Source organism: Nicotiana tabacum, chromosome 18 (assembly GCF_000715075.1).
Source record: "Nicotiana tabacum cultivar K326 chromosome 18, ASM71507v2, whole genome shotgun sequence".
NCBI lineage: Eukaryota > Viridiplantae > Streptophyta > Magnoliopsida > Solanales > Solanaceae > Nicotiana > Nicotiana tabacum.
This window is the reverse complement of record NC_134097.1, coordinates 33,884,800-33,897,832: the sequence shown is the minus strand read 5'-3', so window position 1 is coordinate 33,897,832 and position 13,033 is coordinate 33,884,800. Positions and strand designations below refer to the sequence as shown.

General features: G+C 38.9%; 1 protein-coding gene across 1 annotated transcript in view; it reads left to right on the top strand.

Annotated features, from left to right (window-relative positions):
* Positions 1-1,172: 1,172 nt before the first annotated feature.
* The window catches only part of LOC107820725 (putative late blight resistance protein homolog R1A-3), a 31,204-nt gene continuing 19,343 nt past the window's right edge, over positions 1,173-13,033 (top strand). Inside the window, exon 1 of the mRNA XM_075236768.1 lies at positions 1,173-1,767. Within this exon, the coding sequence (XP_075092869.1) occupies positions 1,333-1,767 (435 nt within the window). The 5' untranslated portion in view covers positions 1,173-1,332. The remainder of the gene's footprint in view (positions 1,768-13,033) is intronic.

Sequence of the window (13,033 nt, the reverse complement as noted above, 5' to 3'; positions counted from 1 at the left end):
GGCATTAGATAGGAAGCTGTGGAGGTCGAGCATTAATGTTGTAGGTTAGGAGGTAGTTGAGCATATTTAGTCTACTAGTGTGAGGCTAGGCTAATACGATTTAGTCTTACACTGCTAGTGGTCAATGTTGTGTTAATATTATTCTTCCGTTTTTATAGTGACGAGCCTTATTTGCTGGTTATTATTTCTACTTTCCTTCTATTCACTGGTTCTTGTGATATTATTATTTCTATGATTTTTTTTATGGTACTGATATATTGTCTCTTTTCGTCTTCTTAAGCCAAGTGTCTATCAGAACAACCTCTCTACCCCTCAGCGTAGAGGTAAGGTCTGCGTACACGCTACCCTCCCCAGACTCCACTTGTGAGATTTTATTGGGTCGTTGTTGTTGTGCATTGTTTTGAAGAGAATATCAATTGTACTTTTAAACTCTACTTGTATGGGTGGATGATTCATAATTTAAGTTCTATGTGTTACACTTTTAATTTTTTACAATGGACCTATTATACTTTTAAAATTATGGGTTCATATCTACTGTTTATTATATATTTTTATATGACTTTATACATAAATTTATGCTCCACATAGAAGATATAGATTCAGATGAACCCGACGATACCAGGAATGGATGCAACTTCAAAATACCTAGTTCATCGAAACACAGTACTTTCGATGCAGAGCATAATTTTATGTGGTAAAATTCACTTAAACTATAGTCCCTCCGTTTCAATTTAGATGAGGTAGTTTGATTCAACACGTAGTTTAATAAAAAAAAAAGCTTTTGAAATTTGTGGTCTTAAAAGATTAAGAGATAAAAGTTTTGTGGGACCAAGATATTTGTGTGGTTATAAAAACTTCTCACTGAGGGTAACATGTGTGAAATAAAGAGTTTAAAGTTTAATTATTTCCAATTGAAAAAAGGTGCCATTATTTTTAGAGCGAAATAAGAAAGTGTGTCATCTAATCTGAAACTGAGGGAATAATATTAATATATATGAACCCATAATTTTAAATATATAATGTGTTCAATACTAAAAATCTTAAATATTAAACATATACACGATAAAACCCGTTTGGACGGTACTCATCAAGTCATTAATTTATATGACAAACTAAAACAATAGTAAAAAATATAGAGTATTTAAAAGTAAAGCTAAACAAACACATCGATCGAAGTTCACTTGTACTAGTATATAATAGTTACCTTTATTGCCTGTACCTTTGGCTCTGCTTTTACATCTCTCAGCTAAAGCTAAAAATAAATCTGCCTTCAAATTCCAATATTTTCTCTGCTTTAATTCGATCTGCTAAAAAAGAGAAGAGGAAGTAACCATGGCAGATGTAGCTGTGAATTTCCTATTGGAGAACTTGATGCAGTTGTTGCAAGACAACGCAGAACTTATTCTTGGAGTAAAAGGCGAGGCTGAGAATTTACTTCAAGATCTAAGTGACTTTAATGCTTTCTTGACACAAGCTGCAAAGCGCCGAACGGAGAATGAAGTTCTGAGAGGATTGGTGAAGCGTATAAGAAAGGTAGTGAACATAGCTGAAGACGCCATTGATAAATTTGTGATTGCAGAAAAGCTTCACAAGGACAAAGGAATAGCAAGATATATGGACTTGGTTCACTATAAAAGAGTCCAGGATGCAGCAGAAGAGATCAGAGGTATCAGGGAAACGGTCAAAGAAATCAGGCGGAATAATAGTTATGGTCTTCAGGCTCTTCAAGATGAAGATCCAGCCCCCGGAGTTGGGGATGAGAGAAAGGTATGTACTAAGTTATTCATTTCAATCTCATCATACACTCTCTATGTTTTAATTTATGCACCCTCTTGAACATGTGTTTCAATTTAGACGAGTTAGTTTGATTCGCCACGGAGTTTAAGAGAAAAAAAAAAAAGAAATTTTTGAAATTTGTGGTCTTAAAATCTTAAGGTGTAAAAATAAAATTTTGTGGGACTACGATATTTGTTGTATTTATAAAAGCTTCTCGGTAAACGAGAAGTTGAATTATTCCCAAATTTAAAAATATGCCATTTATTTTGAAACAGACTAAAAAAGAAAGTATGCCATCTAATTTGAACAACGGAGGGAGTATTACTATTGTGAACCTTAATGAGATCAATCCTAAACGTCTCGCAGAGAGGGAATAGAGTGGGAATGAATTTCACTTATAAAGAAATTTTACTATAAGTACAATTTGCCTACTATAACAGGTCCTTTAGTCCTGCCAGTTACCAAATACACAGTTATTATTAACGTTAATGTTATTATTTTTAAGTGGCCTGCTAATAAACTCTTTAAATTTCATGCTTTTATTTTATTAGGTATATTTAGTTAGAATATGGAAAATGTATTCAAATAAAAAATATATAGTGTATTAATTTATTAGGCGATGTTTTTTTTTTGGCAATAAAATTTGAAATATTACCATAAAAAACAAAATTGTTACATCTAAAGAACCTCTGCTGTCTCAGCCACTCAGTTAATAATGTTGTATAGTTTCAAAGTGCCATGCAGTGTTATCACATGGTATTCCCAATCTGATCATTCTTTCCTTTGTTGGAAGTCTCCCCTGTGTTAACCACAAAATGCCTGTATTTAGGAAGCATCACTGTATTCGAAACAAGCTCAGCTGTATCCGTAAGTGGTTTTTCACCCATCATGGCAATATAACTCCGTGAGACTGAATAACACCCATTGGTAGTTAGGGAATATATTTATTAATATACCAGCTTCCCATAGCCAGCTTGATCTTCTGAATATTTTTCCAGTACCAACTAAAATCAGTTGGTGTTGTGTGACTATATATCCTCGTTATTCTTCATGTATATTCCATGAACCCATTTCACCCACATTATATCATTTTTTTCCTCCTAGCAGCCAACTCAGTTTCCCAACAAGCAGGGTGGCCCTTCCATTAAGCAAGTAAAACAATTGCTTTGGCCCCACATTTTTTGGGGCCTAATTTTTTGTTACACCTAATATGATGTGTATAAGTTTTAAAAAAGATTTTGTGAAGTGAAAAAGTTTGATTTTTTTCTTTAACAAGTATAGAGAAGAAGGATTTGCAACTGCTATGATTTCTGTCAAAAATACTGCACTTGAAATGAATATCGAACCCAAATTTTGTATGAAACATATGATATATAGGAAGTAACAATTTGATGAGAATGTTGATAATAAAATCTCAAAATCTTTCGAAGAATACTTTGGAGTTGATTACTTTATACATAGTAGACAAGGCTATTCTTTTCACTTCAAAATAGATTTGAATAATTCGAAGCATATGAAATAATTTTTGGTTTTCTATTTAACGGTAAAAATTAAGATCACTAAATGATAAAATTTGAAAAAATATTGCCTTACAGCTTGTTTGGATGGTTGTTACCCATTGTATCGTATCGTATTGTTACTTAAATTTTATTGTATCGTATCGTTAAATCCACTGTTACATGACGACGAAATGTGCCACTTTATGTAATGACCATTTGGTGTGGTCGCGTCGTTATCTTGTCTTCTTCTCTCAATCTCACCCTTTATTATTATTAAATTATTTTATTTTATCATTTACCCTACTTTTTTATATAGTAATTTTACCTTGTATCATAATTTTTCTTTATAATATTGCAAGTTTATTCTTCATATTGCTGGTACGTGATATTATGAAATGATGGCAAACGACACAATCTATCCAAACATTGTATTTATCAAATGATACAGTACAATACGATACGATACATTATGAAACGATACATTATGAAACGATGCATAACAACCATCCAAACAAGCTGTTAATGTTGAATGTTCTAAAGCAAAATAATCAATTCGATATTAATGGTTTAGATTTATTTTATAAGATAAAAATAGTGCAATTGGAAGATAATAGTTTAATTGATACACTTGGTCAAATAAAAAAATTGATTCTTTTTCCAATGTCTATAATACTTATGGAATAATGTTAATAACTCTTGTTTTCGTTATTTCAGGAAAAAAAAATCAAAATTAAAATTGATAAAATCTCACCTAAGATCAATAATGTCTCAATAAAAGGTTAAATAGATTAGCTATATTGTCAATTAAGAAAGACTTATTAGAAGTTATTGATTATAAGAAAATTATTAATAATTTTGTATCCAAGAAACGCTAGAAAAATAGACTTTAAATAAATAAATAATTTTTTGTAAAAAAAAAGTTAAGGCCCCTTATAAAATTTGGCTTTAGGCTACAGAACTCGTCGGGCCGCCCCTGCCAACAAGAGCAAAGTTTCACATTATACAATTCGTAATATTGACTCCCCAAATTTTTTTAGGTAAGCACATCTTCTCCCATACCATCAATGTTGCCTTCCTCTTTTCATTAGAGCATCCTGTTGGGAAATAACAAGCACAAGCAATGTGCGCGATAAGGTAGCAACGGAATAATACCCAAGTCAAACTTTCCCAATCTACTTGAACCAGGAGAAGACAATAAATTGGCACATGGTAATACGTGCAACAAATATACTACACACAAACGAAGAATAACAAGGCAAAAGTAATCAAGATACGAGACATCAAATTTACGGGGAAAGCCCCTTCAACGTGAAGATGTTAAAAAACCACGGGAGCGAAGGCCCTCAAAGCTCCACTTAATCAGTCAACAAGAGTTACAAAAGTTTTCAAAATTGACCAAAAAGCAAGTGCTAAACCAAGAACAACAATAAAAATAAAATTGCACCATAATTGAAGAAAAGAGAGAAATCACCCCAAAAATGAGCTACTGTTCACATCTCCAAAATCAAAGTTATAGGCTTCCAAATCCAATCTCCATTGTGGAACCCTAAGAACCATATGTTAAGAACTGCTAGTTCAAATTTGAGCACGATCCAACGGTTAACGAGTTATTGAAGCAGACTGTCTGAGCAGAAATTTTCTAAAGCAAAAGAACACACTTTTCTCTCTCACCAGGCTTCAAAACTGCTGCACCCTTATGTTTTTCCTCTTGTTATGTTTCTAATCTAAAATAGGTCATATTTATATGTCTTGACATTAGTGGGCTATAAGGCAAAATGGGCTTAGTCCAAAAGCTATTTTATTTACCCACATAGGAATGGAACAAGACAAAAAATCCAACAATTTCCCTCCCGACTATGTAGAGGAGACTGCCATTCCGAGGTTCATGCAACAAACTTCAAACTTCCCTGTTCGCAGAGCATTAGTCAACATATCCGAACCATTATTATCGGTGTGAATCTTCTCGAGTTCAAGCAACTTAGAATCAACACATCTCTAATCCAATGATATCTCATATCAATATGTTTAGACCTACAAATCATTACATACATCAAACTGCCAACAACTGAAGCATAAGGAACTTTCTTTATATCTTCCTTCTCATCATCACTAGAAGGACAATGCTTCGTGCTAAATTTGAAGTGCATAGCTAAAGATGTACTTACAATCTTAGCTTTATCCATGTTGAATTTGTGAAGTACAACAACAACAGCAACAACAACGACCCAGTATAATCCCACAAGTGGGGTCTGGGGAGGGTAATATGTACGCAGACCTTACCCCTACCCCGAAGGGTAGAGAGGCTGTTTCCAGGAGACCCTCGGCTCAAAAAACAACAGGAGCCGATATATTAGTACCATAAAAATACATAATAAAATAACAGTAGTATAAGAGATATGAAATATGAAATACAGAATACGAAATACAAAATAGATGGCTGGTATAGTAAAACTAGCAGGTAAAGCCCTGCATCAATAGACGACCAATGACATTCTTAGTCTAACTCCTAACTGGCTAGTCTCACTCTATTGTGTTGTAGAAATATTCACAACTTTCCCCTAACCTACAACCTTAATGCTCGACCTCCATAATTCCCTGTCAAGGGCCATGTCCTCAGTAATCCTAAGTCGTGCCATGTCCTGTCTGATCACCTCTCCTCAATACTTCTTAGGTCGCCCTCTACCTCTCCGCGTGCCTACTACAGCCAGTCGCTCACACCTCCTCACCGGTGCATCAGTGCTCCTCCTCTGAATGTGCCCGAACCATCTGAGTCTTACTTCCCGCATCTTGTCCTCCATGGGGGCCACACCTACCTTCTCTCGAATATCTTCATTCCTAATCTTATCCATCCTTGTATGCCCGCACATCCACCTCAACATCCTCATCTCTGCTACTTTCATCTTCTGGATATGTGAGTTCTTTACCGGCCAACATTTAGTTCCATATAACATTGCAGGTCTAACCACTGCTCTATAAAACTTACCTTTTAGTAACGGTGGCACTTTCTTGTCATACAAGACTCCCAACGCTAACCTCCACTTCATCCACCCCACCCCTATACGGTGTGTGACATCCTCGTCAATCTCCCCGATCCCCTGAATAACCGATCCAAGGTACTTGAAACTACCCCTCTTGGGAATGACTTGAGAGTCAAGCCTCACTTCAACTCCCGCTTCCGTCGGCTCAACTCCAAATTTGCACTCGAGGTATTCCGTCTTCGTCCTGCTCAACTTGAAACCTTTAGACTCAAGAGCATGTCTCCAAATCTCTAGCCTCTCGTTGACGCCGCCTCGTGTCTCGTCAATTAGAATAATGTCATCAGCGAATAACATGCACCATGTCGCCTCCCCTTGAATATGATGAGTCAGTGCATCCATCACTAGGGCAAATAGGAATGGGCTGAGCGCAGACCCTTGGTGCAACCCCGTAATAACTGGAAAATATTCACAGTCGCCTCCTACTGTCCTAACCCGAGTCTTAGCTCCATCATACATGTCTTTAATCACCCTAATATAGTCAACCGGGACCCCTTTATCCTCTAAGCAGCTCCATAAGACCTCCCTAGGAACCCTATCATACGCTTTCTCCAGATCAATAAACACCATGTGGAGATCCTTCTTCCTATCCCTGTACTGTTCCACCATCCTCCTAATAAGGTGGATAGCTTTTGTGGTAGATCGCCCCGGCATGAACCCGAACTAGTTGTCTGAAATAGACACCGTCCTTCGCACTCTCATTTCTACCACTCTCTCCCAAACTTTCATGGTATGACTTAGTAATTTGATGCCCCTATAGTTGTTACAGCTCTGGACATCACCTTTGTTCTTATACAACGGGACCATTGTACTCCACCTCCACTCTTCAGGCATCCTATTAGTCTTGAATATAACACTAAACAATGCAGTAAGCCATTCCAAGCCTGCTCTACCCACACACCTCCACAGTTCAACCGGAATTTCGTCTGGCCCGGTAGCTCTGCCCCTTCTCATCTTACGCATTGCCTCCATGACTTCATCGATCTCAATGTCCCTACAATTACTTAATTCATGGTGACTGTCGGCATTCCTCGATTCCCCAAGTATAATATCCTGATCCCCTTCTTCACTTAGAACTTTATGAAAGTAGGTCTGCCACCTCCTCTTAATCTGGTCATCTCCCATCAAAACTTTGCCGTCATCATCTTTTATGCACCTCACTTGGTCCAGATCCCGAGTTGTCCTCTCTCTCGCCTTAGCGATTCGGAATAACTTCTTCTCCCCACCTTTGTTCCTTAGTTCCTCATACAGACGAGCAAAAGCTGTCGTCTTAGCCTCCGTCACTACCATCTTCGCCTCCTTCCTAGCTACCTTATACCTTTGACTGTTCTCTCTTCTCCTCCTCGTCAGTGCTCCCTACTAACCGCATGTAAGCCGTTCTTTGCTTCCACTTTACCTTGGACAACTGCATTCCACCACCAATCCCCTTTGTGGCCACCATTGTGGCCCGTAGATATCCCTAACACCTCTCCCGCCGCCTTTCTTATACAGCCGCCGTCGTCGACCACATTGTGTTTGCGTCCCCACTACTTCTCCAAGCTCCCATTGCCGATAACCTTCCTTCCAACTCCTTAGCTTTATCCTTAGTTAAGGCTCCCCACCTAATCTTGGGGCGTCCTTGTACTGACCTCTTCTTCCTCCTTATCCTAATACAAATGTCCATCACCAAAAGCCTATGCTGCGTTGAGAGGGTCTCACTTGGGATAACCTTGCAGTCCTCGCACAACCTCCTGTCGCATCTCCTGAGGAGGAGATAGTCAATCTGAGTCTTCGCCACCGAACTTTGGTAAGTAACCAAATGTTCATCCCGCTTCGTAAAACTCGAGTTCGCAATGACTAGATCGAAAGCCTTGGCAAAGTCCAACAGCGAAATGCCCCTCCGTTCCGCTCGCCGAAACTAAAGCCGCCATGCACCTCATTGTACCCACCTGCAGATGACCCAATATGGCCATTGAAATCTCCTCCTATGAATAACCTCTCAGAAGACGGTATACTACGAACAATCTCATCCAACCCCTCCCAAAAGCGCCTCTTAATATCCCCATCCAAGCCTGCTTGCGGTGCGTACGCGCTAACGACATTTAAAGTACCCTCACCCACCACCAACTTAATAGTCATTAGTCTATCATTCACCCGCCTGACCTCTACCACAGACTCTCTAAGATGACTATCTACCAGGATACCCACTCCATTCTTACCCCTCAGGACACCAGAGTACCACAACTTATACCCATCCACGTTTTTCGCCCTCGATCCGACCCACCTAGTCTCCTGGACACACGCTATATTAATCTTCCTCTTCTGTAGGATTTTCGCCAACTCTATGGATTTACTCGTTAGTGAACCTATGTTCCATGACCCGACTCTCAACCTATAGGCTCCCTTGCCCCCTCTACCTCCCCTGCTACCCAACCCACCCCCTGACCCCAGCCCCACACTCTGTCCCACCCGAGGACATGCCCTTATTCTATCATCCCAGACTGCAGCCACTACACCTACAACAATCTAGAGAAGACTCGCTAGTGCACAACGTACACAAATCAAACTAGAAGGAAACAAGTGGTAACTAGTATCCTAGTTGAAAGGTTTAACTATTGCGAAGTAAAGTAACAGTAATTTAGCTAATACCAAAAGGGAAACGGTAAAACAGGAGGTACCAACTATTGTGAAGTACTTTCTGAATTTATTTTTCTTCCACAACTTCTTGGCCTCTCTGTCACGGACTATTTGCATGCGAAGAATCTGTCTTGCTGGTCCTAAGTCTTTCATAGCAAAAGACTTATTCAACTCTTTGCTTCAACTTCTGAATCCTGCAAGCATTATGACCAACAACAAGCATGTCATCAACATAAAATAATAAGATAATAAAGTCATCATCAAAGAATTTTTGCACAAAAACATAATGGTTTGAAGAAGTCTTCTTGAAGCTTTGCTGACTCATAAAAGAACCAAACTTCTTGTACTACTGCCTAGGAGCTTGTTTCAAACCATACAAGTTCTTCTTCAACTTGCAAACGAAATTCTCTTTTCCCTTGACTTCAAAACCTTATGGCTGCTCCATATAAATTTCTTCATCGAATTCATGATGGTGAAAATCAGTTTTAACATTCATTTGCTCAAGCTCTAAATCTGGACTTGCAGTCAAACCAAGAACAACCTGAATGGATAACATCTTCGCAACTGAAGAAAAGATTTTATCAAAATCAACTCCCCTTTTCGAATTAAAATATTTGACAACCAATCTAGCCTTGTTGTCACGACCCGAAATTCCCACCATCGAGACAGTGATGGCGCCTAGCATCAAATTTGCTAGGCAAGCCAGCGTTAGGCTATTATTAACCAATTTCTTTACGTTCCGGTGATTAAAAGTAAACAAGCTAAAACAAGTAGAAATAAATGCGGAAGTAAGTAAATAGCCTATTTGTTTATATACTATTACTAATACTATTGCTATTACTACCTAGAATCCGGTGTCACAATCCACGAACACACTAAGATTTGCTACAAACATTCGTTCGAAAGAAGATGCAACTGTTTATGAAGGGAAGTAAAAACAATAAATGTAGGAGCATAGAAGGGGACGGGCTTGCGGACGCCAGCAGGACTACCTTGGGTCTCCTAGCTAAAAATATCTGCACTCGACCTCTCGATCAGCCACTACCTGCTCCAAAATCTGCACAGGAAGTGCAGAGTGCAGTATCAGTACAACTGACTCCATGTACTAGTAAGTGCCAAGCCTAACCTCGACGAGGTAGTGACAAGGCTACGGCAGGGCAATTACAATATAACCTGCATACAGTGTAAAATAAAAGTAGAAAGAAGGACAAGACAAAATAAAACAGTAACTTGCAAGGAATGAATACAGAACTCAAGTGTCTTATTAGTATTAAGCTATAACCAATCCTTAAGTGAAACGCAAAGCTACCGAATAACTTACACAGTAGAAGAAAGACACATAAACATATAAACTGATGAGGCGCGCATCCCGATCCCACCATATATCAATATCAATATGAATATTCACCCTTATTACTCCAGATCAATCCACCCTTATTCCTCTTGTTGTGGCGTGCAACCTGATCCCATCGTATAATAGCATTTAACCTTTATTCCTCCTCAATATATCACCCTTATTCCTCCTGTTGCGGCTCGCAACCCGATCCTACCATATCAGCATCAATTACTTAATAATTACAGAAATTTCACAATATAACTCAAAACTCTTCACAATAGTTAAACCTCAAACCAAAGCAAACGGAAAGCTTGTACATTATGAAACTTCACACAAATAATACTACTCAGCGAAACCAATCCAAAATATATCATAAAACATCGATAACCAGCTTAAGCCAATAATATGAGACAATGAAACTATGGGGTGTTAGCGGAAACGTAAAAGAAAGAACACAAGATTTAACGTGGTTCGGATCAAAATAATCCTACGTCCACCAGAGAACAGTTGCCTTTTTAATATTAACAAAGGAAGGGGAGAGTTCCCAATTACACTTAAGAGAATTTCTCTCTTAACTCTCTACTCACTACAATGTATTGTATTATTTTTGGGATGGTTTCTACAAATGAAGGAGTGCATCTATTTATAGAGGTAAAGACCTCCTCTTGATGTCATTGGTGACATCAAACTACCTCCTCTTGATGTCATGGGTGACATCAAAGGAGGAAGCTTCCTCCTAGCATCCACACCAACTCTTTCCACCAACTCTTCCAATTGGCATGCCATTGTTGACTAAACATAAACCAACATTTTCAGCATGCAATTGTTGACTAAACATAAACCAACATTTTCAATCTCCACCTTGGTTTGCGTTTCGAGCGTGTGAACAACTCTGGCCAAAACTTCTAAGCTTACTGGGCAACCCCGTTGTAAGAAACAAGAAGAATCAAACCATTGTTGAACATACCACCTCCACCTAGCAACTGTTCTCTTCGGAGTTGCATCAGTTGATGCACACCCCCGCCAAGTCCTTGCAGTGTGCAAACTTAGCGAGCGAGACTATCTTGGTCAACATGTCTGCAGCATTATCGTCTGTGATAACCTTCACGACCTTGATAGTTCCCTCATCAATAACATCTCGAATAAAATGAAATCTGACATCAATGTGTTTAGTGCGCTCATGAAATCTTTGATTTTTCATTAGATGAATAGCACTCTGACTATCACATCTAAGAGTTGATTCCAGCTGAACCAAACTCAATTCCGCTACTAAACTTTTCAACCAGATAACTTCCTTTACCGCCTCCGCTGCTGCCATGTATTCTGCTTCTGTCGTAGACAAAGCGACAATTGACTGCAGAGTCGACTTCCAACTGACGGCACTGCCAACGAGGGTAAAGATGTATCCAGTTGTGGACCTTCTTCTGTCAAGATCTCCTGCATAGTCAGAATCCACATAACCGAGAATTGAAATACCTGTACCACTTTTTCGAAAGGTAAGACCAACACCAGAAGCTCCTTTGAGATATCTTAATATCCACTTGACAGCTTCCCAATGCCTCTTTCCTGAGTTGGACATGTATCTACTTACCACACTTACAGATTGAGCAATATCTGGACGTGTGCATACCATAGCATACATAATACTACCAACAACACTGCCATAAGGAATCTTTGACATATGCTCCACCTCATCCTCGGAGGCATTTGTGACTCTGAAAGTTTAAAATGAGGAGCTAATGGTGTACTTACAGGCTTGCACGTTTGCATATTGAATCTCTCGAGAACCCTTTTAATATACCTCTTCTGAGAAAGATGTACAACATCGTCTTCTCTTGAAATCTCCATACCAAGGATTTTCTTTGCAGCTCCTAAATCCTTCATGTCAAATTCCTTACTCAACAGTTTCTTCAAAACATTTATCTCTGTAATGTTGTTAGCAGCAATAAGCATATCATCAACATACAACAGTAAATAGATCATTGAGTTACCAGACATCTTCTTGTGATACACACAGCTATCAAATGCACTCCTTGAGAATTCATGTGTAGTCATGAATGCATCAAACCTCTTGTACCACTGTCTAGGGGATTGCTTCAAACCATACAAAGACTTCTTTAGTTGGCATACATGATCTTCTTTTCCCTCAACTAGGAAACCTTCAGGTTGATCCATATAGATTGTCTCTTCTAGATCACCGTGTAAGAAATCAGTTTTGACATCAAGCTGTTGAAGCTCCAAGTCAAATTGTGCAACCAATGCTAGTAGCACGCGAATTGAGCTATGCTTCACGACCGGAGAGAAAATCTCATTGTAGTCAATTCCCTCATTTTGGCTGAAACCTTTTGCAACCAATCTCGCCTTGAACCTAGCATCTTCCACTTCAGGAATTCCCTCTTTCTTTCGGTAGACCCACTTGCATCCAACTGTCCTCTCCCCCTTTTGTCTTTTCACTAAGACCCATGTCTGATTCTTGTGAAGAGACTCCATCTCTTCAGTCATGGCTAACCGCCATTGTGCGGCATCCTTGCAAGAAGTTGCTTCAATATACGAGGAGGGCTCCAGATCTTTAATCTCTTCTTGTGCAGCTACGAACGCATATGCAATCAAGTTTGCTTGATTTATAAGGCGTTCCGGTTCTCGTGTCTGCCTCTTCTCCCTCCCCTTCGCAATTGTGTATGGTTCATTGACAGCAAGTTCTTCAAGGCCTACATCTTCTGACTCATCTTTAACCTGAGCCTCTTGATCCTTTTCCTTGGCAAGCTCCACCG